Source organism: Rhinopithecus roxellana, chromosome 20, assembly GCF_007565055.1.
Source record: "Rhinopithecus roxellana isolate Shanxi Qingling chromosome 20, ASM756505v1, whole genome shotgun sequence".
Classification (NCBI taxonomy): Eukaryota; Metazoa; Chordata; class Mammalia; order Primates; family Cercopithecidae; genus Rhinopithecus; species Rhinopithecus roxellana.
The window spans coordinates 76,220,131-76,247,511 of NC_044568.1; the positions used below are offsets into that span (position 1 = coordinate 76,220,131).

Sequence of the window (27,381 nt, forward strand, 5' to 3'; positions counted from 1 at the left end):
CAGACACTCGCCACTGTGCCCAGCTAATTTTTGTATTTTTAGCAGAGACAGGGTTTCACTGTGTTAGCCAGGCTGGTCTCGAACTCCTGACCTTGTGATCCACCCGCCTCGGCCTCCCAAAGTGCTGGTATTACAGGCGTGAGGCACTGTGCCCAGCCTGTACAACACTGTTAATATACTTAATGTCCCTGAATTACACTCTTAAAAATGATTAAAAGGATAAATTTGTTAGGTCTATCTTGGTACAGTTAAGAAAAATGGAAGACTACACAATAAAACATTATTATTTTTTGTTTGTTTTGTTTTGAGAGGGAGTCTCGCTCTGTCGCCCAGGATGGAGTGCAGTGGCGCGATCTCGGCTCATTGCAAGTTCCGCCTCCCAGGTTCACGCCATTCTCCTGCCTCAGCCTCCCGAGTAGCTGGGACTACAGGCGCCCGCCACCACACTCGGCTAATTTTTTTTTTTTTTTTTTTTTTTTTTTTTTTTTTTTTTTTTTTTTTGAGACAGAGTCTCCCTCTGTCGCCCAGGCTGGAGTGCAGTGGCCGGATCTCAGCTCGCTGCAAGCTCCGCCCCCCGGGTTTACGCCATTCTCCTGCCTCAGCCTCCCAAGTAGCTGGGACTACAGGCGCCTGCCACCTCGCCCGGCTAGGTTTTTTTGTATTTTTTAGTAGAGACGGGGTTTCACCGTGTTAGCCAGGATGGTCTCGATCTCCTGACCTCGTGATCCGCCCGTCTCGGCTTCCCAAAGTGCTGGGATTACAGGCTTGAGCCAGCGCGCCCGGCCAATTTTTTTTTTTTTTTTTTTTTTTTTTTGAGACGGAGTCTCCCTCTGTCGTCCAGGCTGGAGTGCAGTGGCCGGATCTCAGCTCACTGCAAGCTCCGCCTCCCGGGTTCCCGCCATTCTCCTGCCTCAGCCTCCCGAGTAGCTGGGACTACAGGCGCCTGCCACCTCGCCCGGCTAGTTTTTTTTATATTTTTTAGTATAGACGGGGTTTCACCGTGTAGGCCAGGATGGTCTCGATCTCCTGACCTCGTGATCCACCCGTCTCGGCCTCCCAAAGTGCTGGGATTACAGGCTTGAGCCATCGCGCCCGGCCTTTTTTTGTATTTTTTAGTGGAGACGGGGTTTCACCGTTAGCCAGGATGGTCTTGATCTCTTGACCTCATGATCCAGCTGCCTCGGCCTCCCAAAGTGCTGGGATTACAGGTGTGAGCCACCGCCCCCGGCAATAAAACATTCTTACTGACTTTCGAGTGGCAAAATAATAAAGATCATGCCTTCCTTCCTCTTTACTGTGTTACAAATTGTATAATGAACATATATTATTAATTATGCAGGGCAATGCATATAACTGGCTTTAGTTTATAAAATAACGTACCACCATACGGTCTATTAGGCTTTATTAAACTGCAGGGCCATCCAAAGCAAGAGCCTCTAGACCTCAGGGTGGTGAACCAATCTTAAATGGGGTTTCGTGCCCACTTGGACGACATCTCTGCTCATCGATGTGTAGTTAACATCCTGGCAGACCTTTCTGCTGCTGGATATGTGAGGGGCACAGCACAGGGCTCTGGAAGTCCCTGCTAACTGCTCGAAGCCTTTCTCCATGCTAAAACCTCTGACCAAATGCTTAACACTATCTGCTCTAGGCTGCTGAGTCTGCCACACGTTTGACATTTATTCCCACATCCATCCCATGAAACAAGCAGGACTTTCCATTTTACAGATGTGAAAACCAAGGTTCACAGAGACTCAATAACCTACCCCAGGACAAGTGACAGAAGTGAGAGACTTCTGACTCCAAATCCTACGCTCCCCCACCACACCTCTTTGCCTTTCAGTTTCACACCAATGGACTGTCTGGGTGATCCTGGCATAGGTTCTTCTAAGAACTGGCTCTTAACAAAAACTTCTGGCCGTTATCTGACTGAACGTCACAGACGAGTGCTGTAAGAACTTGCTTAGAGCCTTTTTCCTAAACCTGGACACCAGCTCTTGCCTTGTGAATTTCTTCATCACAAAACACATGTTCCCAGGGGCCCAGGCAAAGTCTCCAAGTACCCAATCCCCTTTCTTCAGCCCTGCCCACACCCTCAGCCTTCCTGTCAATCCAGGCGACCCAGGGTTACCCAGAGGTCCAGGCCCCAGTTGTTTACTTGAACATCTGATGTCTCCCAAACACCTGCGTGAAACGCTCTCTGTCCAGGATGCGTCCATAGCGCAGGGAGACATAGAAGGTCTGTTTCCCACTGTACCGCTGGATACGCACGAACATCTCCTGAGGCCGGTCCTTGGTTTCTGTCAGGGGAATCACATCTGCCAGGGGACAGTATGTGTCCTGCCGCCAGCCCCAGAAGCTCAGATGGGCCACCCGCAGCATGGTGCCAGACTCATTCAGATACAGGATCCCAACCAGTCTCCGAAAGAAATGGCTCATCCAGCACAGCATGGTCAGGGCAAAGGCTGATATCCCACTCATCAGGCATACGGTGTTGAGAGTCAGGAGGCCCTGGGAGTACCAGTAACAAGCTGGTGGCAAAACTACCACTGTCAGGGCAGTCTGTGCCAACTTCAGTCGAGACAGGAACCCAAAGATTCTGATGGCATCAAAACGGTAAAACATCCAGAATTTCTCAGTCTCTGCATTTGGTGGTTTCTCCTTCGAGGTGGGTGACCTGCTCCCCACCCACCTCTTAGGATCCTCCTGCCCACTGCAGCACCACAGCCCATGGAGAGGCCTTTCCCACGCAGCTTTTCCCCGAAACCTAGGCACAACTCGGAGAAGGGCAGCCTGAAAGGGAGACAGTAGACCATTTCTCTCATGGAACTCAACCACATTCATCACACGGTGAACATCTGCAAAGCACCATACTCCAAGGCTTCTGCCAATCCTGCAAGGTCACCATTACTGCCAGAGGAGGGAAGGGTAAAGCCAGATGCTATCTCATGTGGGCATCACAGCTATCTAAGATAGTTATCACTATTTCCACTTTACCACTAGGGAAACTAAGCCCAGAGAGGGTAAGATCTTTACCAAAGAACACACAGTCAGTGAGTGCAGCAGAGTCCTCCTTCCACCAGGCAATTCCAAATAAATACAAGAAAGGAGGTGCGGCCTTCAATAATTCAAAACGTATCTAGGGAGCACCAACTTTGGGCTGGACAATGGCTCTACAAGGGGGTGTGAACATTTCCCCAAGGAGGAAACTAAATAATCAATGTCTTAGTGGGGAACTCGAGCAACAAATCTGTGAGATAGTTATCCCAACAAACTTTCTAATTCTGTTTGATTCATACGTTATCTTCGGTGCTGGAGGGAACTGCTGCTTTCTCTTAATCTAGTCAGGGGAAAGGGAAACAACGGAGAAGGAGGAGGAGCGAGGCAAGGAGGCCCCAACATGTAGCACAAACATATTATTAGGTAGGTAGTGAAGCAGCAAAAGCTCTGGTTCCAATTCTGGCTCCATCAGTCACTACCTGTGGATTCTTGAGCAAATCACTCCACACCCCTCAGCTTCGGTTTCCTCGGCTTTCAAAATGGGGACTCAGAACACAGTGAACGAGAAGATGGTTTCAGAGCCCTCACCTTAGTACCTGATGCGCTGTGAGAGCTCAGCGAGTTTTAGCTATTACTATTGTGCGCAAGTGATGCAAGGAGGGCAGAGAAAGCCCGGGAATGGCGAATTGTAACCCACGCCAGAGCTTCCTCCCACGGATTCTCCAAGTCCGAAACTCGGGCGTCGTGCCTGCCTGCCCCAGCTCTGACCCCGACCGACCCCCAAGGAGCATCACCCCCTCAAGGCTCGCCACCAGCCTCCTTACCATGGCTCCACAGCCTGCTGCCGGAAGTAAATCCCGACGGCCCCCGGAACCTCTGAGAGCGCATGCTCAAATGTACAAGGCGGGCGTGATCCGCGTTGCACCCTGGGATTTGCGCTCCAGGAATCGTGGCTGGCGCTTGTCCCAGGTATTGTCGTATCGGAGTCTCCTCCTCTTCCCGACGTGCCCTGCGGCTCGGGGGCCGAACTCGGAAGTTCCGGGCCGAGTTCCTGGTGCCAACGAGTCTTGCAAGGTGCGGTTAGAAGCTGGGGACATGGCAGCCCCTGGCCCAGCGCTCTGCCTCTTCGATGTGGATGGGACCCTCACCGCCCCGCGGCAGGTAAGTGGCGCCCGGCGGGCTGGTGGCAGCCGACGCAGAGTCCGTGCTGTTCCCAGTTGGCGCTATCGAGCACCCAGGGTAGGCGCCAAGGGCTGGCTAAGGACCACCTACGTCCTCACGGGGGCTGGACCCTATTCTGGGTGCCCTGGAGGAATGAGAGGGAGGCCCTACCCAGCTCTTCAGGAGCTCTGATGCTTGGAAAGATGAGACGTGGCTGAAGAACTCTTAAGAGAAGGAAACTTGTGCTGGGTTGGAAAATGCAATGTGGACTCACTGCTAGTCCTCGGGACTGATAGACCAGGATTTGAACCCGACATCAGGTCCCCTTATCAGCTGTGTGCCGGCCTCAATGCTGTAACCAATAGGCTGTGCCGTGAGTCATGATATTAAAAACAGGTTTCCAGGTCAAATCGACCTAGTAGAGGCTCATCTTCACCTCTTGACAGCTGTGTGACCTTGAGCAAGTCATTAACCTTTCTGAGCCTCAACATCTACAGCTTTAAATGGGGATATTACCTGTTCCATATGGTGCCTGTGAGGATCAAATGAGATTGTGTAAGTTCTTGAAAGTATGTTGCACACAGCACACTTGGCCTCAGTAAATAGTAGCCACCTCCACCACACCCATCTCCAGCCCCTGCAGTGGACTAGTAAGATGGAGGAGCCCTAGGTTATTACAGGCTGCCCGCTGAGAGCCTCTTTGGGCCTTTGGAAGCTTGCTTTCCACTTCCAGATTTTACTGCTACAGGCACAGATAAGTTTCAGTCATGATCAGCCTTGAGATGAGGCTCACCTGTCCCCTTTTCAGAAATTGGCCACTGACAGGCCGGGCGCGGTGGGTCAAGCCTGTAATCCCAGCACTTTGGGAGGCCGAGACGGGCGGATCACGAGGTCAGGAGATCAAGACCATCCTGGCTAACACGGTGAAACCCCGTCTCTACTAAAAAATAGAAAAAACTAGCCGGGCGAGGTGGCGGCGCCTGTAGTCCCAGCTAGCCGGGAGGCTGAGACAGGAGAATGGCGTGAACCTGGGAGGCGGAGCTTGCAGTGAGCTGAGATCCGGCCACTGCACTCCAGCCTGGGTGACAGAGCGAGACTCCGTCTCAAAAAAAAAAAAAAAAAAAAAAATTGGCCACTGACAACCGGCCATTTCAACTTGAGACTGGACCCCAATGGTCTCACTATCCTCAACTTCTGTCCTCACCCCTCGTAGTCTTCGCTTGGTGGTAACAATGGTGTGCTCCAGAAGTCCACGTCAAATGCGTGTGACCTTAGACATATCATTTTGCCCTTCTCAGCCACAGGTTTGATCTACCTAGTGATGACACTCAACTCCCAAGTTCTTCAAAGGCTTTTTCTGATTCTGAAATTCAGCCATCACACACTTGGGGTTGTTAAAAGCCCATAGTGGTCTAAAACTCCGGTCCCCAATTCATTTTTTGTAAAGGGCCATATAGCAAATACTTTTGTCTTTGTAGACCATATGGTCTATAGTAGCCACTCAACTTTAGTACAAAACCAGCCATAAACCCTATGTAAACATAGAGTGGCTGTGTACCAGTAAAACTGTATTTATTTGTTACAGAAACTAACACCTGCCCAATGTGGTTTGTGGGCCATAGCGGTCTAGGGTTTACATGGCCAACCCTTTTTCATGATTTCGCTGGACCCTCTCAACCTTCCTTCATCTTTCTTTCCAGGTGGGATAGTTGTTATTACCATTTTAAACATAAGGAAACACACTCAGTGAAGAACTAACCTCCTCAGTTTCACAAAGCCGACCTGGTACAAGTCCCTGAGCCTCAGGACATTGGTTCCTGTCAAGTTTCCCATTTCCTATCTGTGCTAAGGTAGAAGCTGTCCTAGTTACGGGGTATGCCATTCAGGAAAGTGCTTCTCATCTTCTGATTTTCACAGTTCTGACTCTTCTTCTTTTTTTTTTTTTTTTTTTTGAGACGGAGTCTCACTCTGTCGCCAGGCTGGAGTGTAGTGGTGCAATCTCAGTTTACTGCAACCTCCGCCACCCAGGTTCAAGCGGTTCTCCTGCCTCAGGCACCTGAGTAGCTGGGACTTAAGGTGCGTGCCACCACGCCTGGCTAATTTTTGTATTTTAAATAGAGACAGGGTTTCACCATGTTGGCCAGGATGGTCTCCATCTCTGGACTTCGTGATCCACCTGCCTCAGCTTCCCAAAGTTCTGGGATTACAGGCATGAGCCACTGTGTTCTGACTCTTAAAGGCCATTCCTGCAGTTCTAGATTTTGTCTAATAGGTCCAAATTCCACTGTGAGAGTAGAAGAGATTGCACTCTATTACAAGCCCTTCTACACAGTTTTATTTTAATCAGATTCATGTATTAGTCAAAAATTTTTAAAGAAAAATCATTGAACTCCAAGTGTTTATATACTGAGGTTGAATTAAATGGTTTTTTGTATTTTCTAAATTTCTAGTAACTTTTTAAAAAAAATATTCAGGGCCGGGCGCGGTGGCTCACGCCTGTAATCCCAGCACTTCGGGAGGCCGAGACGGGTGGATCATGAGGTCAGGAGATCGAGACCATCCTGGCTCACGCTGTGAAACCCTGTCTCTACTAAAAATACAAAAAACTACCCGGGCGAGGTGGCGGGCGCCTGTAGTCCCAGCTACACGGGATGCTGAGGCAGGAGAATGGCGTGAACCCAGGAGGCGGAGCTTGCAGTGAGTGGAGATCACGCCACTGCACTCCAGCCTGGGCGACAGAGCGAGACTCCATCTCAAAACAAAAAAAAAAGACATTCAGCCAGGCGCGGTAGCTAACGCCTATAGTCCCAGCACTTTGGGAGGCTGAGGCGGGCGGATCACTTGAGGTCAGGAGTTCGAGACCAGCCTGGCCAACATGGTGAAACCCTGTCTCTAATAAAAATACAAAAAATTAGCTGAGCGTGATGGCGGGTGCCTGCAATCCTGGCTACCTGGGAGACTGAGACAGGAGAATCGCTTGAACCCAGGAAATGGAGGTTGCAGTGAGCCGAGACCACACCACTGCACTCCAGCCTGGGCGACAGCGCAACTTCGTGTCAAAAAAAAAAAAAAAGACATTCAATGTAAATGTGCAACTAAGATTGCTCAAAGTACTGAGTTATAAGACTTGTAAAAATACATTGTGATGTGTCTTAATGTAGGGCTGTTTTTCATCTTAGTTTATAACTTTTTAAAAATTATCACACAGTTTGGAATTTACCATAAGGTTATACCACTAAGACCACTCTTTCTAGATAGGAGCTTTGCTTTTAGAAGAGACTAAAAAATCTAGTCATCTTACTCTTTTACATTTTTTTTGTTTGTTTTGAGTAATTGCAATAAATCAGTTCTAAGCTTCTCCTATTTATTTATTTGTTTGTTTCTTTGTTTGTTTGTTTTTTAAGATGAAGTCTTGCTCTGTCACCCAGGCTGGAGTGCAGGGGCACGATCTCGGCTCACTGCAGCCTCCGCCTCCCAGGTTCAAGTTATTCTCCTGCGTCAACCTCCCAAGTAGCTGGGACTACAGGCATGTGCCACCACACCCAGCTAATTTTTGTATTTTTAGTAGAGACAGGGTTTCGCCATGTTGGCCAGGCTGGTCTCGAACTCTGACCTCAGGTGATCCACCTGCCTCGGCCTCCCAAAGTGCTGGGATTACAGGCTAGCCCTGAGCTTCCTCTTTAATTTCATTATGTTATTTTGTTTTAGAATCAACAACTTAAATCCATAGATGGAGTACAGTGTAGCATTTAAAAGGAATACATCATGCTGAAAAAGCGAAGTTGCTGCAAAGCACATAGAATGATTCCATTTATGTTTCAAAAATAAGACCTATTTGTATATGTGTCCATAGATGGGTATATAAATGCATAAAAAATTAGCTGGCACAGTGCACAACAGCTGCTAACATATTACCTGTGTTTAAAATGTGGTAAAAATAACACTTAAGTTTATTCTGGTAAAGATGCACCCCCACCCCCCATTACAACTGAAATATTTGAACTGTGTACAGAGCTGGTAACTTAATTGGCATGTATGAAAATAAGGCTTATAGGCCTGGCTTATGCCTGTAATCTCAGCACTTTGGGAGACCAAGGCTGGTGGATCTGCTGAACCCAGGAGTTCCAGACTGGCCTAGACAACATGGCAAAATTTCGTCTCTACAGAATATAAAAAAATTAGCCAGGTGTGCTGGCGCATAACTGTAGTCGCAGCTACTCAGGAGGCTGAGGTAGGAGGATCACTGGAGCCCCAGTCGAGGTCGAGGCTGCGGTGAGCTATGACCATGCCACTGCACTCCAGCTTGGGTGACAAGTGAGACCCTATCTCAAAAACTATTTTTTTCTTTAATTTTTAAATAAGAAAATAAGATTTGTGTACTTGTGTTACCCTTAGAGTTTTAGTCTCCTGTTTATTTTTTGGCTTATGAGTGTTGTATTTTCCTTCTTGAAATTTAGAAAATTACCAAAGAAATGGATGACTTCCTGCAAAACTTGAGGCAGAAGATCAAAATCGGAGTGGTAGGCGGGTCGGACTTTGAGAAAGTGCAGGAGCAACTGGGAAATGATGGTAAGTGAGAGGTTGCTAATTACATCTGGTAAAAGATTAACTTCTTATGAGGATATTGTTGCCAGGTATCATAGGCTGCCCTAAAACCTTGTCCTCATATGCCAGACTTGCTGCTTCCTTGTTTTGGAAACATTTGCTTGGCCTTTATTTTTCCTCTGCTTTTAATCCAGTAAATTTCTGGAGTTACTGATGGAGAACTGGGTACTCAGATGTGTGAGTAGATTCACCTAGAAAGGTCGGTGGCTGTGTCCTTGCACATAGTAATCTCTCTGCCTGGAATACTTCTTGCTTGTACCCGTTCACTGTCCTTCTAGCCCCAGTCAGGCTGGTCTTCCAGTTGTCCCTCTGACAGCCCCCCTCACCTCCCCATCACTGGAACAGAATCTCCAGCACAGGACCCCAAAAAACCAGAGAGGTTTTTGACCCCTTCAGTGGAGATTCTGACTTGATAGGTCTATGGAGCCTGGGAATCCTATTTTAGTAAGTACCTCCGAGAGATTCTAGTGTACAACCCTACTAATGTAGCATTCTGTAATTATTGTAAACTATCCGATTATATGTTTTTGAAGAGCAGGAGTATGAGTTATTCATCTGCATAGCCCCAGGGCCTCCTGGCCTGTAAGAAATTGTAAGTGGATGCCAGGCGTGGTGGCTCACGCCTGTAATCCCAGTACTTGGGGAGGCTGAGGCGGGTGGATCACCTGAGGTCAGGAGTTTGAGACCAGCTTGGTCTACATGATCAAACCCCGTCTCTACTAAAAATACAAAAAATTAGCTGGGCGTGGTGGTGGGTGCCTGTAATCCTAGCTACTTGGGAGGCCAAGGCAGGAGAACTGCTTGAACCCAGGAGGCAGAGGTTGCAGTGAGCCGAGATCACACCATTGCACTCCAGCCTGGGCAGTAAGAGCGAAACTCCATCTTGGGAAAAAAAAAGAAATTGTAAGTGGGGAAGTGGATGAATTGATTATTCTTTTAACCCCTATTGTCCCCCAGAGTCCTCACATCTTGGAACCAGCTCCTCTAGAGCAAGATTTCCCAACCTTCGCACTATTGATATTTTGGACCAGTTAGTTCTCCATTATGAAGGCCATCCTGTGCATTGTAGGGTATTTAGCGACATCCCAGGCCTCTACCCACTAGATGCCCGCAGCATACACACACGCACACATATGGTTATGACAACCGGAAGTGTCTCCAGACATTGCCAAATGACCTGTGTGTAAAATCACCCCCATTTGAGAACTACTGTTCTCAGAGATGTAATATCTTACAGTCCAAATCTGTGTAGCCTGTATTTATTGGATTCCCATTACTAGAAGAGTAATCTCCGCAATGCCTTTAAAAACTCTCGCACTTCCACATCATTTTCCTGGTTGGTCTCCTACTTAGAAATGCTATAAACCACATACTGGAGATCATGAAGCCCTGAAAATCCTGTTACCTCCTCATGATAACCCTTTCTGCGTCTAGTTGTGTATTTAACCACTTGATCAGGGAAGTTTTGTGTAGGGTAGCATAGTGTCTGCACCTTTCAGAGACATGCAACAATAGAGTCAAAACATTCACCAGCTAAAAGACAGGTGAAGGCCCACCTGTATCAGAATCTCCTGGGAAGCTTATTAAAATAGGAGTATGGGGGCCCCACCCAACACACAGGGGATCTGCATTTTAACAGGTACCTGAAGTTTGAGAATCCCTCCGTTAACGTTGACAGCATGGATAGTGTCCAAACCAGACTGATTATAAGAATCACCAAAGAGTGCTTTGTTTTGTTGTGAGACAGAGTCTTGTTCTCTGGCCCAGGCTGCAGTGCAGGAGTGCAAACTTGGCTCACTGTAACCTCTGCCTCCCGGGTTCAAGTGATTCTTGTGCCTCAGCCTCAGCCTCCCAAGTAGCTGGGACTATAGGTGCCCACCAGCACGCCCAGCTAAGTTTTGTATTTTTAGTAGAGATGGGGTTTCACCCTGTTGGCCAGGCTGGTCTTGAACTCCCAACCTCAGGTGGTCCGCCCACCTCGGCCTTCCAAAGTGCTGGGGTTACAGGTGTGAATCACTGTGCCTGGCCACCAAAGGTCTTTTAGGACTTTTTTTTTTTTTTTTTTTTTTTTGACATTAGACGGAGTCTTGCACCGGCGCCCAGGCTGGAGTGCAGTGGCACGATCTCAGCTCACTGCAACCTCTGCCTCCCAGGGTCAAGCAATTCTCCTGCCTCAGCCTCCCGAGTAGCTGGGATTACAGGCACCCACCACCACCCCCAGCTAATTTTTTGTATTTTTAGTAGAGATGGGATTTCACTATGTTGGCCAGGCTAGTCTGGAACTCCTGACCTCGTGATCCACCCGCTTCAGCCTCCCAAAGTGCTGGGATTACAGGCGTGAGCCACACGGCACCCAGCCCAAAGAGCTTTTTAAAAATATATTTGCCGGGCGCGGCGGCTCAAGCCTGTAATCCCAGCACTTTGGGAGGCCGAGACGGGCGGATCACGAGGTCAGGAGATCGAGACCATCCTGGCTAATACGCTGAAACCCCGTCTCTACTAAAAAATACAAAAAAACTAGCCGGGCGACGAGGCGGGCGCCTGTAGTCCCAGCTACTCGGGAGGCTGAGACAGGAGAATGGCGTGAACCCGGGAGGCGGAGCTTGCAGTGAGCTGAGAGCCGGCCACAGCACTCCAGCCTGGGCGGCAGAGCAAGACTCCGTCTCAAAAAAAAAAAAAAAAAAAAAAATATATATATATATATATTTAGCCTGTCCCTCAGCAATTCTGATTCAGGAAGCCGGAGAGCGTAGCTTGGAAATCTGCATTTTCACTCACTGCCCTGGTTGCTGCTGGCGAACCATCAGCATCGTGGACCAGCATCTTCCTTTACAGACAGTCAGGCTGAAGTCAGGGACGTAAAATAACCTGTCACCAAGTCTCTAATCTCCTGCCCAGTGATCGTTTAAATATGTAACCGAAAAGAGCCATTAAAAAAAACAATAAGGAAGGTTTTTCCATACTCTTCTCTTAGTCTGTAAGATGAGATGGTCTCTCACAGTCCTTGCTGGAGTTTAGCAGTTTTATTAGTGGTCATTGTTAATCAAGGAATAGAAACACGGGTTTTGATTCTTTGCATTCTAAGTGTTTTTTTGGTTTTGATTGTAGTGGTTGAAAAATATGATTATGTGTTTCCGGAAAATGGCTTGGTAGCATACAAAGATGGGAAGCTCTTGTGTAAACAGGTAGGTTCTTGAGTATCCGAATTACTATATACTATTAAAAGTGTTTTCTGAAAGGGCATTTCACATTGAATGCCTCTGGGAAGATGAGGAACAGGGGTAGAAATGAATCTTTACTCTGTATTCTTTTTTGTTTTGAATTTTGAACCATGTGACTATTACTATTCTAAATTAATAACTAAATTTTTATACTTTTTAAATATATTATTTCTTTTCTTGTTTTGTTCTGTTTGTTTGTTTTTGAGACGGAGTCTTGCTCGTCACCCAGACTGGAGCTGGAGTGCAGTGGCACGATCTCGGCTCACTGCAACCTCTGCCTCCCTGGTTCAAGCAATTCTTATGCCTCAACCTCCCCTGTAGCTGGGATTACAGGCACACGCCACCACACCCAGCTAATTTTTGTATATTTTTAGTAGAGACAGGGTTTCATCATGTTGACCAGGCTGATGTCCAACTCCTGACCTCAAATGATCCTCCCACCTTAGCCTCCCAAAGTGCTGGGATTACAGGCATGAGCCACCACACCGAACCTTTTCTTTCTTTTTTTTTTTTTTTTTAAAAAAAAGATGAGGTTATGCTGTGTTAACCAGGCTGGAGTGCAGTGGTGCAGTCCTAGTAGCTTAGACCTCCTGGGCACAGGTGATCCTCTGCCTTAGCCTCCCAAGTAGCAGGAACTACAGGGACATGCCACCATGCCTGAATTTCAATCTACTAATAACATTTCTGTGATGATAAAACTAGAGCAGGTTGCCTCACTATAAGCGTTGGGTTTTTTTTTTTTTTTTTCTTTTTTCTTTTTTTGTGACAGAATCTCACTCTGTTGCCCAGGCTGGAATGCAGTGACGCAGTCCTGGCTCCCTGTAACTTCTTGGGTTCAAATGATTCTTCAGCCTCAGCTTCCCGAGTAGCTGGGATTACAGGCATCCACCAGCATGGCTGGCTCATTTTTGTATTTTTAGTAGAGACAGAGTTTCACCATGTTTGCCAGGCTTGTCTCAAGCTCATGACTTAAAGTGATCCACCTGCCTCAGCCTCCCAAAGTGCTGGGATTACAGGTGTGAGCTGCCACGCCTGGCCACTATAAGCATTTTTAAAAGGTACTATGTAACTCTTAGTAGTAGTAAGATCATTCTGTTCAGACGTAAGAGAATGCTGAAGTGTAACAAATATATTTTCTGTCAATATCTGGAGATATTTTAATTGAATAAAAGTGGCAGCAGTAAGCTCTTTGGGTCTTACAGGAAGCATTTGAACAATAATGAGTACAAAAATCTTGGGTAATGAAGCAGCATATGCTTTTGACTAAAGCCTTTCTGGCTTGCCTAATGTTTTTGACCAGAGAAATAAGAGAAGGTATTAAACAGGCAGTGAGGCATGTCACCATCACTGCTATATCAGCCTACTGATTTTCAGCAATAGGGGCTGAAGACCCTGGGTTTGCTATAAAGCTGTTTTGAAAATGCTTCTGCGGAATCAAATAACTCAAGTATTTTCTTCATCTAGAATATTCAAAGTCATCTGGGTGAGGCCCTAATCCAAGATTTAATCAACTACTGTCTGAGCTACATTGCGAAAATTAAACTCCCCAAGAAGAGGTGGGTTTGCTTTTAACAAAGAGGCATCACTGGAACATAGCGTAGTGTCATATGGTGGGTGAATGTGGGCATTCTCCAAATAGGATTATAAAAATCACCTAAAGAGTTGTAAAAACAAAGTCTGATATTTAGCCTGCCCCTTGACAGTTCTGATTCAGAAAGCCTGAGAGCCGAGCTTGGAAATCCACGTTTTCTCTGGCTGCCCTGGTGCTGCTGGTTCACAGCAGGGTTCAGTAGCCACCATGGGCCAGCGAATTTAAATCCGAATCCCAGCCCTTAGTAAGGAATAATTGGAAACAGTCCACAAAGCCAACAGTACAAGAGTGATTATGTAAATGATGGCTTGTCCACATGATGGAAATTCATACAGCCATTGAAGACCATATGCTTTCAAAGGCTGTCGGTGAGAGGAAACAGCAGTGAAGCAGCGTGTACAAAAAGCAACAGAAACCCTGGATTGGGGAGTCTCAGACAGGAAGCCTTTGGGCCAGATCCATGTAAAACCCAAATCTGGTTGGCCTGCAGTGTTAAAGAAAATCTGGATTAATTGCCATCGTGTAAAAGTCTGATTTTACTTTTTTAAATTTATTTATGTATTTATTTTTGAGACGGAGTCTCACTCTGTGGCCCAGGCTGGAGTGCAGTGGTAGGATCTCGGCTCACTGCAACCTCCGCCTCCCAGGTGCAAGCAATTCTGCCTCAGCCTCTCGAGTAGCTGGGATTATAGGCGCATACCACCATGCCCAGCTAATTTTTTTTTGTGTGTTTTTAGTAGAGATCGTGTTTCACTGTGTTGGCCAGGCTGGTATCGAACTCCTGACCTCAACTGATCCACCTGCCTCGGCCTCCCAAATTGCTGGTATCACAGGCGTGAGCCACGGCACCCAGCCTAATTTTATGTTTTAAACATCTGGATTTCTGGCTTCTATTGGCAAATCTGAGACCTCGCTATTCCAGCTCCCAGTTCCCCCCTGGCAGGTGCCACCTGAGCAACTGCCACCTGACACATGGACCTTTGTTCCAGTGTTGTTGCCCAGGCTGGAGTGCAGTGGCATGATCATAGCTCACTACAACCTCAACCTCCTTGGCTCAAGTGATCCTTTTACCTCAGCCTCCTGAGTAGCTGGGACTACAGGCACATGCTACCATGCCTGGCTAATTTTTTAATTTTCTGTAGAGACAGGGTCTTGCCACATTGTCCAGGCTGGTCTCCAACTCCTGGCCTCAGGCGATCCTTCCACCTCAGTCTCCCAAAATGTTGGGATTGCAGGCGTTAGCCACCGCCCCGGCTTTCATAAATGTTTGGTTTGGGGACCTACCTTCTGCCACGGGTACAATTATCTCAATTCCATTTTTAAAATAATAGTAATACTAATAATGATGAACATAAATGCCCACAGTAAAAAGACTGGCAGGAAATAGACCCAAATGTTAACCGTGGATATTTCTTGATGGTAAGGTTGCAGGTGATTTCTTTGAAATCCTTCTCATTTTTACCCCCCGTTTTCTTTCTTGCTCTGTTGCTCAGGCTGGGGTGCAATGGCGCGATCTCGGCTCACTGCAACCTTCGCCTCCCGGGTTCAAGCAATTCTCATGTCTTAGCCTCCCCAGTAGCTGGGATTACAGGCGCCCACCACCAGTTCCGGCTAATTTTTATATTTTTAGTAGAGACGGGTTTTCACCATGTTGGTCAGGTTGGTCTTGAACTCCTGACCTCAGGTGATCCAGCCACCTCGGCCTCCCAAAGTGCTGGGATTACAGGTGTGAGCCACTGCACCCGGACTTCCCAGTTTTCATACTTACTGTGTAACACCTTAATCATCAGGATGGAAACACGGTTTAAGTGGCAATTCAATTTCAGGGCAGGCTGTACTTCAGAGGCTGCTTCACACTATTAGGATTCGTAACCTGAGCACCTCCTGCTCAGCACTTCCATCCAGAGTTCAGGAATGTCCCTTAGCCCAAGAGGAGACCTGCAGGAGACAGGCCAGACCCGGACTTTGTTATTGTTCCAGCTGGGTAATGGGCATGTGAGGACTCGTCCTATTCTGTTCACTTTTGTGTGTGTGAGAAATTTTCCTTGGCAAAAAGATAAAATATACAAATATCCTAGGTCAATTCCATTTTTACTATGGGCCAAGTGCTAAGGGAGGGTTTAAAAAAAAAAAAAGGCATAATCCTGTACTCAAAGAGTGTATCATTTAGCGAGGGAGAGGCATGTGGAGAGCCATAATTCCAGAATAGTAGAAGAGACGTGGTGAGTCCCGGAGGCAGAGCTGAGACCCAGCCTAACCCACATGTGTGCACCCGTGCCTGACAACACTAACTACATGCCCCACGGCGGCCAGGCAGACGCAGTGAGACTTCAGAGAGCCCAGGTCTTCAGGGAGGAACTCATTGCTTGGTCATCCACCTTTATCCTTTTTTGGGGAAGGCTTTCTAAACTGCACCAGCTTCTCTCTGTGCCTTGGAAATGAGAAGAAGAATATGTCCTGGAGTAGGGGGGAAATAATTGAGCTGTTTTTCTGATCATTAGACCCATAGGCTCTAGGGTCACCCGGGGCATGGTCACCAGTCCCCTAGTGCCTCAGTGCTCATACAGAAGTGGTAGAGGACAGGCTGGGCCTCCACCAACTCCAGGACGGCCTGGACATGGGATTTTTGAGAGAGATTTTTAGGCTTGCATATTTTGTTAGGTAATTTGCCTGTTTATCTGAAAGTTGAGCACAACAGGGGAGAGGATCCAGCTGATGGAGATTTTGCTGTTTTTACTTGGATGAGTATTCATTGTTTCCCAGTTTACAAAGTACCTTTACATAACTGGCACGCTGATTTTAACAAGGCCCTTTGGAGGTAACCAGAGCACGCGTTATTAGCCTTTCTGTAGGTGAATAAGAGGAGGCTTGGAGAGGTGCCCAGAGCCACACTGACATGGAATTAGGTCATCAACCCTGCACGTGGCATGTGGCCTCTTGGTATTTCCGATGGCCAGTGCCTGGAGAACAGGTCTGTGAGATTAAAATAGTAAAAAAAGATCAGGGAAAATGTTCCGTAGGATTCCCAGGCATCAGCGTTTAGAACTGGAAGACACTTTTCACTGCATAATTTGTCAGAGAACGCTTAAATTTCATTGGTCAGAATGATGTCTAGTTTACAAGTTATCTGAACGTTTAAGAAACTGGATGGTTTTCTTTTTCTGGTTGTGGGATTTTGTTTGTTTGGTTGGTTGGTTTTTTTGAGACAGAGTCTCTGTCACCAGGCTGGAGTGCAGTGGTGCGCTCTCAGCTTACTGCAACCTCCGCCTCCCGGGTTCAAGTGATCCTCTTGTCTCAGCCTCTCAAGTAGCTGGGACTACAGGCATGCACCACCATGTCCAGCTAATTTTTGTGTTTTTAGTAGAGACAGGGTTTCATCGTGTTGGCCAGGCTGGTCTTGAACTCCTGGCGTCAAGGAATCCACCCGCCTCAGCCTCCCAAAGTGCTGGGATTACAGGCGTGAGCCAGAGAAACTGTTTTCACAGTCATAGTGGAAACAGTGGAAAAAGCCATCTTTTTGTTTTTTGTTTTTTATTTTTTGTGTGTGTGTTTGTTTTTTTTTTTTTTTTTTTTTTTGAGACGGAGTCTCACTCTGCCTCCCAGGCTGGAGTGCTGTGGCCAGATCTCAGCTCACTGCAAGCTCCGCCTCCTGGGTTCACGCCATTCTCCTGCCTCAGCCTCCCGAGTAGCTGGGACTACAGGCGCCCGCCACCTCGCCCGGCTAATTTTTTTGTATTTTTTAGTAGAGACGGGGTTTCACCGTGTTAGCCAGGATGGTCTCGATCTCCTGACCTCGTGATCCGCCCGTCTCGGCCTCCCAAAGTGCTGGGATTACAGGCTTAAGCCACCGCGCCCGGCTGTGTGTGTTTGTTTTTTGAGACGGGGTCTCCATCTGTTGCCTAGGCTGTAGTGCAGTGGTGCGATCTCGGCTCACTGCAACTTCCACTGCCCAGGCTCAAGCAATCCTCCTACATCAGTCTCTCAAGTAGCTGGGAATACAGTCGTGCGCCACCATGCCCAGCTAATTTTTGTATTTTTTGTAGAAACGGAGTTTCACCATGTTGCCCAGGCTGGTCTGAAACTCCTGAGCTCAAGCCGTCCACCCACCTTGGCCTCCCAAAGTACTGGGGTTATAGGCATGAGCTACCGCACCCAGCCAAAAGAACATTGTTAAACATCTTCATTTGAAGTGACTAAACTAATGTTAGTTTCTCATTTTATGTGATCAAATCAAACATTTAGGAGCTGTCTGCTAATGGGTAAATTGAATTTCCTCAGTTATTATTGAGGCTCGTTGGACAATTCTCAGAGCCGTTTTCTGTGTAGCTTTGCTTGGTACTGTCAGTCTGTTCAGAAGCTCAGTAGCAAGATAGGTGTCTGGTACATGTATTTTCAAACTCCTCAGGGAAACGACTGCTGTTGCCAGTGCTGGAAATCATTTTCATAGTTCTTTATTAACCATAAAATTATCTGCCCAATAGCAGCACTGTGCAACAGAAATAGAAAGTGAGCTATGTATAATTTTAAATTTTCTGTAGCCACATTTTGAAAGAATGAAAAGGAAAAGATGAGATGCCTGATATATGTAAAATATGACCCTTTTTTTTTTTTTTTTGAGACAGGGTCTCACTCTGTCACCCAGGCTGGAGTGCAGTGACGTGATCTCAGCTCACTACAACCCCTACCTCCCAGGCTCATGGAATCTTCCTGCCTCAGCCTCCTAAGTAGCTGGGATTATAGGCACGCATCACCATGCCTGGCTGATTTTTGTATTTTTTATAGAGACAGAGTTTCGCCGTGTCATCCAGGCTCAAAATATGACCATTTTAACACGAAGTCAGTATACAACATGACTGATGTGACTGCATTCCTTTTTCATACTAAGTCTTTCAAATCTAATTTCAATTCATATTAGCCACATTTCAGGTCTCAGTAGTCACAGTAGTTCATGGCTACTGTATTACACAGCACAGAGCTAAGAAACATTGACCACACTAGCCTCTGCTTTTTAGAATTTCCCAAGATTTTAGGCTGTTTATGATGTTTCCCAAATAAATAATGTGTTTTGGGGACCCTCTGTCACTCTTTCATTCCCAGGGGTACCTTCATTGAATTCCGGAATGGGATGTTAAACGTGTCGCCAATTGGAAGAAGCTGCAGCCAAGAGGAACGCATTGAGTTCTATGAACTCGATAAAGTAAGTCTTTCTGAAATATCTTTGGTGAATGGCTGGGTTTTTGGAAATAAGATATGGCCCTGTGTGGTGGTTCATGCCTGTAATCCTAACACTTTGGGAGGCCAAGGCAGGAGGATCACTTGAGCCCAGGAGTTCAAGACGAGCCTGGGCAACATAGTGAGACCTCATCTCTACAAATAATAAAAAAAAATTAGCCGGGCATGGTGGCACACACCTGTGGTCCCGGCTGTTTGTTTGGCTGAGGTGAGAGCATCACTCGAGCCTGGGAGGTTGAAGCTGCTGTGAGCTGTGATCATGCCACTGCACTCTAGCCTGGGCAACAGAGTGAGACCCCCATCTCAAAAACTAAACAAATAAATAAATAAATAAGATATTCATACCTTGGTGGCCAGTAGTTAAAAGTGTGCTTTCTAAACTGCAATACAAGAGACAATTGGCATCTTTTTGTTTTTTTCAGAAGGAAAATATAAGACAAAAGTTTGTAGCAGATCTACGGAAAGAGTTTGCAGGAAAAGGCCTCACGTTTTCTATAGGTATTGTATATATTGTTTGTATTACAAACTTGGATACCCATTTCCTGGAATTTGTTGTGGGCCAGTGAGCTATTGATAATGGAGTATGTGCAGTTTTAGGTGGGCAGGAAGATTAAATGAGCAGTCCAGTCTGTAGACAAAAAGCGGCCACTCTCTTTTCTGCACAGTTAGCCGTAATAGGACTTGCCTAGTCAAGAAACAGCTTCCAGACTGTTGGGCTGGGCTTGGTTCTAAATTCTTACCCAACAGGATTCTTCCTACCTGCACTTGTCTCATCAGAAGAGGAGCATTTTGATTACTAATGAGTAGGAACTTCTCACACCTTTGGGCGGAAGAGAAGCACTAGAGGGAACTCCGTAAGGGAGACATGGAATTGAACCCCTTAGGTAAAGGAGACCGAGGTCTTGGAATCATACAATGTTTCAACAGCAAGGAACCTTAGGAGCCAAATGGGTGGCTTTTACAGATCAAGAAACTGAGGCCCAGAAAGGAGAAGAGACTCGTCCGAGTTCACAAAGCTGTTGTTTACACAGCCAGTGTGTGAGCATTTCTGGTGTCTAATGCAGAGTTCTTCCTGCAGCATGGATGTCTCAGGCTTGTCTTTTGTTAGAGTATGCCTGTCAAATGCTTTGCACACCGATTTCTCTTGTCAGTGCTAATGAGTCATTGCTCAAAGCCTCCTCATTTTACTAGCTTTCATAAAGGTAGAGGTTGTAGGAAAACTGGAATGGCAAAGGGATTATATTTAACAGATGAGTGGGTGGGTTTTTTGTATTCCTGAACTGTGAGATGGACATCTTTCTGACAAAGCTTTGAAAGGTTTCTTGTTGCCCATGAGCGCTGCCTATAAATCACCTTCAGTGAGGATTCTCATTTTTCCTGCAAAATATGCTGATTGCAGCCTGCTTCCAGGCATTTTCCACTGAGGGTGTGTTAAAGCCCGAGACTAGCACAGCAGAATGAGGCTGGCGTCAGATTTTTCATAAACATGCTTCCTTTAAACCACGTGCTTGACAGGGCGCTTAAATGCAAATGCATTTCTTACTCTGAGTTGGCATTCTGTGCCTCAATTTTAGACCTACGTGAAATAATGCTGGAACAAAAAATGTGATGCAGAATTAATTTCTAGAACCTATCCATGAAATAGTCTAAGTAGCAAACTAGAGTACTGAAAATCAACCTTGGCAACCCACTAACTGACAAAGAGTAAATTGTTTTTTTTTCAGTGACATATCATTAGCCCCTTTTTCACCTTTTGCTTGTATGTGCCCCATCCCCACCCGGCAGGAGGCCAAATCAGCTTTGATGTCTTTCCTGATGGATGGGACAAGAGGTATTGCCTGCGACATGTGGAAAATGACGGCTATAAGACCATTTATTTCTTTGGAGACAAAACCATGCCAGTAAGTAGAGAAGTGTTTGTGCAGCTTCATTGTTGCGTTTGAGCTTGAGGGGGAAAATTGACAACCGGGCTGTTTTTCCTGTATCTACACTTTACCCACCGGCCCTGCTCAAACTGAGCAGTGGCTTCCGTCCTGGAGACGGGGGTGATTGAGCCTCCTTCTCCTCTAAGCTCAGACCCCTGCACCTCTGTGGAGGCGAGGATCACACTGCGTGTTAGTTGATCCTTTTCAGTTTGGCTTTGGAATTAAACGTTGGCAACCCCATGTGCCTTCCGGAACACCAGTCCGCAGTGCCACTGTCAAGCCCTGTGCGTTTCAAAGCTCTGCCTGTTTCAATCTTTTCTTTCCACTGTATTTGTCCCCCTGAGGCATTCATTCTAAGTTGAACACGAGGGGTCATGGATGATGGGAGGACAGGGAATGATCTCATGAGCCTGAAACTTAGGAAGGGGCACCAGCGACAGTGAAGAGGCCAAGTGCGTCCCAGGCATCACACACAGCGGGCACTTGAGCTGCCCCCAAGGGATGTCAGAAATCTCGAGTCCAGGACCAAATCTAAACTGAGAACTGAGAGCACAGCCTGTGTTAGAGGCCAGGGCCAGCAGGATGAATACACAGAAGAAGTGTCCCCAGGCGTCCTCCACTCAGCTTTGGGCCAGCTCCTTTTCTTTCATTTTCTCTCTTTTTTTTTTTTTTTTTTTGAGACCAAGTCTGTCTCTGTTGCCCAGTCTGGAAGTGCAGTGGTGCAATCTTGGCTCACCGCAACCTCTGCCTCCCAGGTTCAAGCGATCCTTGTGCCTCAGCCTTCTGAGTAGATGATATTACGGGCATGCGCCACCATGCCCGGCTAATTTTTGTGTTTTTAGTAGAGACGGGGTTTCACCATGTTGGCCAGGCTGATCTCAAACTCCTGAGCTCAAGTGATCCTCCCACTTCGGCCTCTCAACGTTCTGGGATGACAGGTGTGATTTTTAGTAGAGACAGGGTTTCATCATGTTGGCCAGGCTGGTCTTGACTCCTTGCCTCAAGGAATCCGCCTGCCTCAGCGATCCACCCACCTCGACCTCTCAGTTCTAGGATGACAGGCCGCGCCTGGCCCCATCACTTTTTCAGTTCCTCTCATCCTCTGGGCCCCTCTGCCTGCCTCCCACATGCAGCCTGGGGGTGTTGGTTACCTTATCATCAGCAGGCCCCTGTCAGGCTTTTTCGCCATCCTGCACCCAGCAGGTGCATCATAACTGCTGCATATTCAGAGTTTCTCATCCCTCTGATCTCTGGTCCACTCCAAAATCCTTGCTGCACTGCTAAGATCTACCCATGAAAGGTTTGGTTTTCAGCAGAGCCCCCACGCTACAGTCTTCCAGCAGGAGGGGTACTCGGGGATAGTAGAGGCTTGTTTCTTGTTGTCAGAATGATAAAACTGGAACCCATAAAGGGTAAGGGACTTGCCCAAGGTCACACAGCTAATGACAGAGCTGGTGGTACCAGAAGAAATCTACCTCTTCTTTGTATGTTTTAAATAGCTTTATTGAGGTATCATTGATCAGCAAAAGCTGCACATGTTTAACGCTCACAGGTTCATAAGTTTAATCATTGTGCCCCTTTGGTTTTGGGGGTGGTTTGGGATTTTTTGTTGCTAGTGTTATAAGACCACTTCATGTGAGATATTCCCTCTTAACAAGTTTCTAAGTGTACAATACAGTCTTGTTAACTATAGGCACTTCTGTTTGTCCAACAGATCTGTAGAACTTACACATCTTACATAACTGAAACTGTACACCCATTGAACAACAACTCTCCATCTCCCTCCTCCACCAACCCGTCCGTGGCAACCACCGTTCTTTTCTCTGCTTATATGGCTTTAGCACCGTTAGATATCTGATACAAGCGGAATCATGCAGTATTCATCCTTCCGTAAGGGGCTTATTTCACTCAGCATGTCTTCTTAGTTTACTCCTGCTGTCACAAATGGCAAGTTTCCTTCTTTTTTAAGGCGGAATAGTGTTTCATGATATGAATATACTACATTTTTTTTTTTTTCTTGAGGCAGAGTCTCGCTCTGTCGCCCAGGCTGGAGTGCAGTGGCACCATCTTGGCTCACTGCAACCTCCACTCCCTGGTTCAAGTGATTCTTATGCCTCAGTCTCCTGATTAGTAGCTGGGATTACAGGCGCCTGCCACCACACGCAGCTAATTTTTATATTTTTAGTAGACACAGGGTTTTGCCATGTTGGCCAGGCTGGACCTGCCTTGGCCTCCTAAATTGCTGGGATTACAGGCGTGAGCCACTGCACCCGGCCAGAATGTACTCCATTTTCTTGGTCCATTCTTCTGTCAGTAGACACACGAGTAGTTTCCATACCTTGGCCATTATGAATAATGCTTCAGTGAACATGGGGTGCAGATATCTCTTTGAGATCCTGACTTCGTCCTTTTGGCCATCTACCATGGATTAAAGACTTAAACACAGGACCTGAAACTGTAAAACCCCTAGAAGAAAAACACAGGGAAAAAGCAATGATCTTTTACACGTGACACCAAAAGCACAGGCAACAAAGGCAAAGCCAGTCAGACAATATCAGACTAAAAAGCTTCTGCACAGTAAGGGAAATAATCAGAATGAAAAAGCAACCTACAGAGGGGAAGAGAACATCTGCAAACCATATATCTGATAAAAGGACTAGTATCCAAAATGTATAAGAAACTCTAACAACTCAATGGCAAAAAAAAAAAAAAAAAAAAAAATTTTTTTTAAATGAACAAAGGACTTGAATAAACAATTCTCCAAAGAAGACATGCAGATGGTCAGTGGGTATATGAAAACAGGCTCAACATCAGCATTTAGGGAAATGCAAATCAAAACCACAATGAGGTAAACCTCACACCTGCCAGAATGGCTATTTTATTTTGAGACGGAGTTTTGCTCTGTCACCCAGGCTGGAGTGCAGTGATGTGATCTTGGCTCACTGCAACCTCTGCCTCCTGGGTTCAAGCTATTCTCATACCTCAGCCTCCCAAGTAACTGGGATTACAGGCGCCCACCACCATGCCCAGCTAATTTTGTATTTTTAGTAGAGACAGGGTTTCACCATGTTGGCCAGCCTGGTCTCGAACTCATGACCTCAAGTGATCCACCCACCTCGCCCTCCCAAAGTGCTGGTATTATAGGCATGAGCCACCACACTGGGCCAGGATGGCTAATTTTTTTTTTTTTTTTTTTTTAAATGTTGGCTGCCTGGTGTGGTGGCTCACGCCTGTAATCCCAGCACTTTGGGAGGCTGAGGCGGACAGATCACCTGAGGTCAGGAGTTCGAGACCAGCCTGACCAACACGGAGAAACCCCATCTCTACTAAAAATACAAAATTAGCCGGGCATGGTGGCACGTACCTGTCATCCCAGCTACTTGGGAGGCTGAGGCAGGAGAATCTCTTGAACCTGGGAGGTGGAGGTTGCAGTGAGCTGAGATCGTGCCATTGTACTGCCTCCTGGTCAACAAGAGCGAAACTCCGTCTCAAAAAGATAAAATAAAATAAATGTTGGTAAGGGTGTGGACAAATTAGAACACTTGTACACTGTTGTGGGAAATGTTAAATGGCATAGCTATGATGTTAAATGGCATAGCTACTATATAGCGGTTCCTCAAATTAAAAATAGAACTGCCATATGATCCAGCAGTCCCACTTACAGATACATATCCAAAATAATTGAAATCAGGATGTCAAAGAGATACCTGCTGTTTAAAGTAAAATAAAATAATATAAAATAAAGACAGGGTCTTGCTGTGTTGCCCAAGCTGTACTTGAACTCCTGAGTTCAAGCAGTCGTCCCGCGTCAGCCTCCCAAGTAGCTGGAATTACAGGTGTGCCATACCACGACTGGTGATGCCTGCTGTTTAAGTGAGTGTGCTTACCACTACAATAAGCTCTCTCTCAGTGTGGTAGAAAGATCTTGTTCTAAATCCCAGATGAAATGGGTACTTTGAAGGAGGTGTGGCATTCAGGTTTGTTCTTAATGACAGTTAGAAATGGTTTTATAACCACATCCTTTTGTAGAAATGCTTTTGATGCAGAAATGCTTTCAGTGCAGGCTTTGAAAAAGATCACCGTCTGACTCCATGTCTTTAAAAACATTAAGCTAATGAAATGACACCCAGGATCTAAGAGATGCCTGGAAGCTTCCTCAGTCCTCCTCTAGCTTGGTGCCATTTCTTACAGACAGAGAGGAGAGCTATTAAGACACACTACAGCAGACTGTTTTGTAATGATGACATTCTTGCTTCACGTAAATCACCATCTAGAAGCCTCAGTTGGGACTTTGCAGAATGGAATGCATTTCTTAGATAATCAGAAAATGACTTCCTTTGGGAATTCTTCATTTGGGAATTAGAGGATTTTCTATTCTGTTTAACCATTGCATTACGATACCTGGATTCTATTTTTAAAATCTTACCTACTTTTTAAAAAATGAGTATTATTTAATGGAAGCTTTCCCCCTGATTGTAAATGAACCTGTGCATTCATTATCGAAAATTAGAGAAAGTATGAAGAAGAAAAGGAAAGTCACCTGTCATCATCCAGCAACGTCCCAGCCTTTTTATGTGTATGATCCCAAAAGTGGGATCCTTACATGTTGTTTTAGTTTTAGTCTTGTTTCTCTTAACGTATTTTACTTTTCTCATATTCATGAATATTCTTTGCAAAGAAGATTTTTCATGGCTGTATAACATTCTCTCATTAGGCATCGTTTACCCATCTCCGTCGTAGAGGCACGTTGGGTGGCTTAAGCGTTTTTGCTGTTATAACTGATGCTGTGGTGAACATTCTTGCACTATTCTTTGCCCCCATCTCTGATCCTTTTCATCAGCAGTTTTCTAGAAATGGGAATTAGCAGTCCAGTCATCTAAACCTTCAGACAGCATATCAGTTCTTGAAACTTTAGGCACAGAGCAATCCAAATACTAGCCTTACACTGTGCGTTTTCAGTGATAGACATTTAGAAAGCTGGGGTTTTTGCTTTCCTAATGAAGCTTAATGTTTTCGCTGGCATCCAGGGAAGTGATCTTGAGCTGAGAGCTGTCAGTAAAAAAGCCATTTCTCAGCCAGGCCCTGAGGCTTGGCAGCCCCTTCCGGCAACACAGCCTCCAGGAGGCAGGGTCTGGTGTTATGTAAAGGGCGCCCTCTGCTTGGAGCAACTTGAGAGCAGAGTGAAGAAGTGAGGCATTGGCCGTTGCTTTTCAAAACACTTCCCATCTTCAGAAACCCTGTCTTTCTTCCTGATAGCCACAAAGGCCAGCGTTTCTTAAAACCTGGCTCTGAGTTCGGCATGGAGGCCCTGGGCCTGGCGTGGCGTACCTTGGTTTGCTGCAGAGAGAGAGATGGCAAGGGCAGAGAGCACACACCGCGCATGGCTCTGCATGGCTTTCCAGGAACCGCACTGGCTGGATCACCCTCAGCCACTCTGAATCCGCAGTCCAGAGAGCCTGTACTTACCCGTGCTTTCTGTGAAAGTCATCTTGGCTGTAGGGCGGTTGCAGCATGAAAACACTCTTAACACTTCATGAACATTAGCAGCTGGTTCAATTTCTGACTTGATGCTTCCATTTGGGGTAGTGTGGCTATCAGTGCACTCAAGCATGTGTGAAAGACTCACGCAGAGGGTTCAGGGTTGGGGACAGCCCTGCCGCTCCTCAGGAGGCTGGCCACATGACAGTGGTCTGTCTCTGCACTGTAGCTGTAAAAACAGTCTGTGTGGACCCATCTCTAGGGCTTTTTGTTAGGTGCACAAAGCCAAGTGCAGGACAATAGAAGTAATGTGCTAGCCACATTTTTGACTACAGAGGGGAAAGGAATTTCTCTTTATGTTGCTTATAAATGCATGAAAGGAGTCTGCATGGATGAAAGCTACAGAGGTTACTGTGGGGGTGGGGATGCGGACGGGAGAAAGAATTGCCACCTAGGTCTTACTCTTTCTTAATATGTTTGAACTATGAATGTGCTATCTATTGAAAAATAAAATTGTTAAATTTCCTTGAGAAAAGGAGCTGGGTAATCCCTGTAATCCCGGCTACTGGGGAGGGTGAAGTGAGAGGATACTTGAGCCCAGGAGTTCAAGATTATAGTGAGCCAAGATTGTGCCACTGCACTCCAGCCTAGGCAACAGAGCAAGACCTTGTCTCTTAAAAAAAAAAAAACAGTAAAAATTAAAAATTTTTAAAAATTGAAAAAAGGGAGGAAATGTAAATCTTCCAGCACTTCCTCAGTGTCAGACCTTGAGCTGGACACTTACGTTGTACATGCTCCCGGGTGAGACAGCAGCGTCCTCCCTCTTACAGAGGAGGCACAGAGGGAAATCCAGGCTCTCAGCTAGTCAGAGACTAAGCTGGGATCTGAAAGCCTGGGATCTGAAAGCTTCACCTCTGTCATTCTCCTACATCACTTCTAAAATGCTACCTGCCGTCCTTTTAACTAAATTGTGCAACAGTTTTTTTTCCAGAAATGTTAATACGGAAGATCTGCCTTTAAAATTAGCTTTAAAAAATTAAAAAAATTAGCTAGGTGTGGTGGCACACGCCTGTGATCCCAGCTACTCAGGAGGCTGAGGCAGGAGAATTGCTTGAACCCGGGAGGCAGAGGTTGCAGTGAGCCGAGATTGTGCCACTGTACTCCAGCC

At 46.4% G+C, this 27,381-nt stretch overlaps 2 protein-coding genes across 2 annotated transcripts in view; one reads left to right on the forward strand and one right to left on the reverse strand.

Moving 5' to 3' along the window:
• Positions 1-1,385: 1,385 nt before the first annotated feature.
• Positions 1,386-3,965, reverse strand: TMEM186 (transmembrane protein 186). The gene is made up of 2 exons (XM_010383639.2): positions 3,825-3,965; positions 1,386-2,793 (listed from the first exon to the last, which is right to left on the reverse strand). The coding sequence occupies exons 1-2, from the start codon at positions 3,825-3,827 to the stop codon at positions 2,155-2,157; spliced, it is 642 nt and encodes a 213-aa protein (XP_010381941.1). The 5' UTR covers positions 3,828-3,965; the 3' UTR covers positions 1,386-2,154.
• The window catches only part of PMM2 (phosphomannomutase 2), a 39,196-nt gene continuing 15,778 nt past the window's right edge, over positions 3,964-27,381 (forward strand). The window contains exons 1-7 of the mRNA XM_010383637.2: positions 3,964-4,161; positions 8,619-8,730; positions 11,875-11,951; positions 13,452-13,543; positions 18,676-18,775; positions 19,233-19,308; positions 20,596-20,711. Of these exons, the coding sequence (XP_010381939.1) occupies positions 4,096-4,161; positions 8,619-8,730; positions 11,875-11,951; positions 13,452-13,543; positions 18,676-18,775; positions 19,233-19,308; positions 20,596-20,711 (639 nt within the window). The 5' untranslated portion in view covers positions 3,964-4,095. The remainder of the gene's footprint in view (positions 4,162-8,618; positions 8,731-11,874; positions 11,952-13,451; positions 13,544-18,675; positions 18,776-19,232; positions 19,309-20,595; positions 20,712-27,381) is intronic.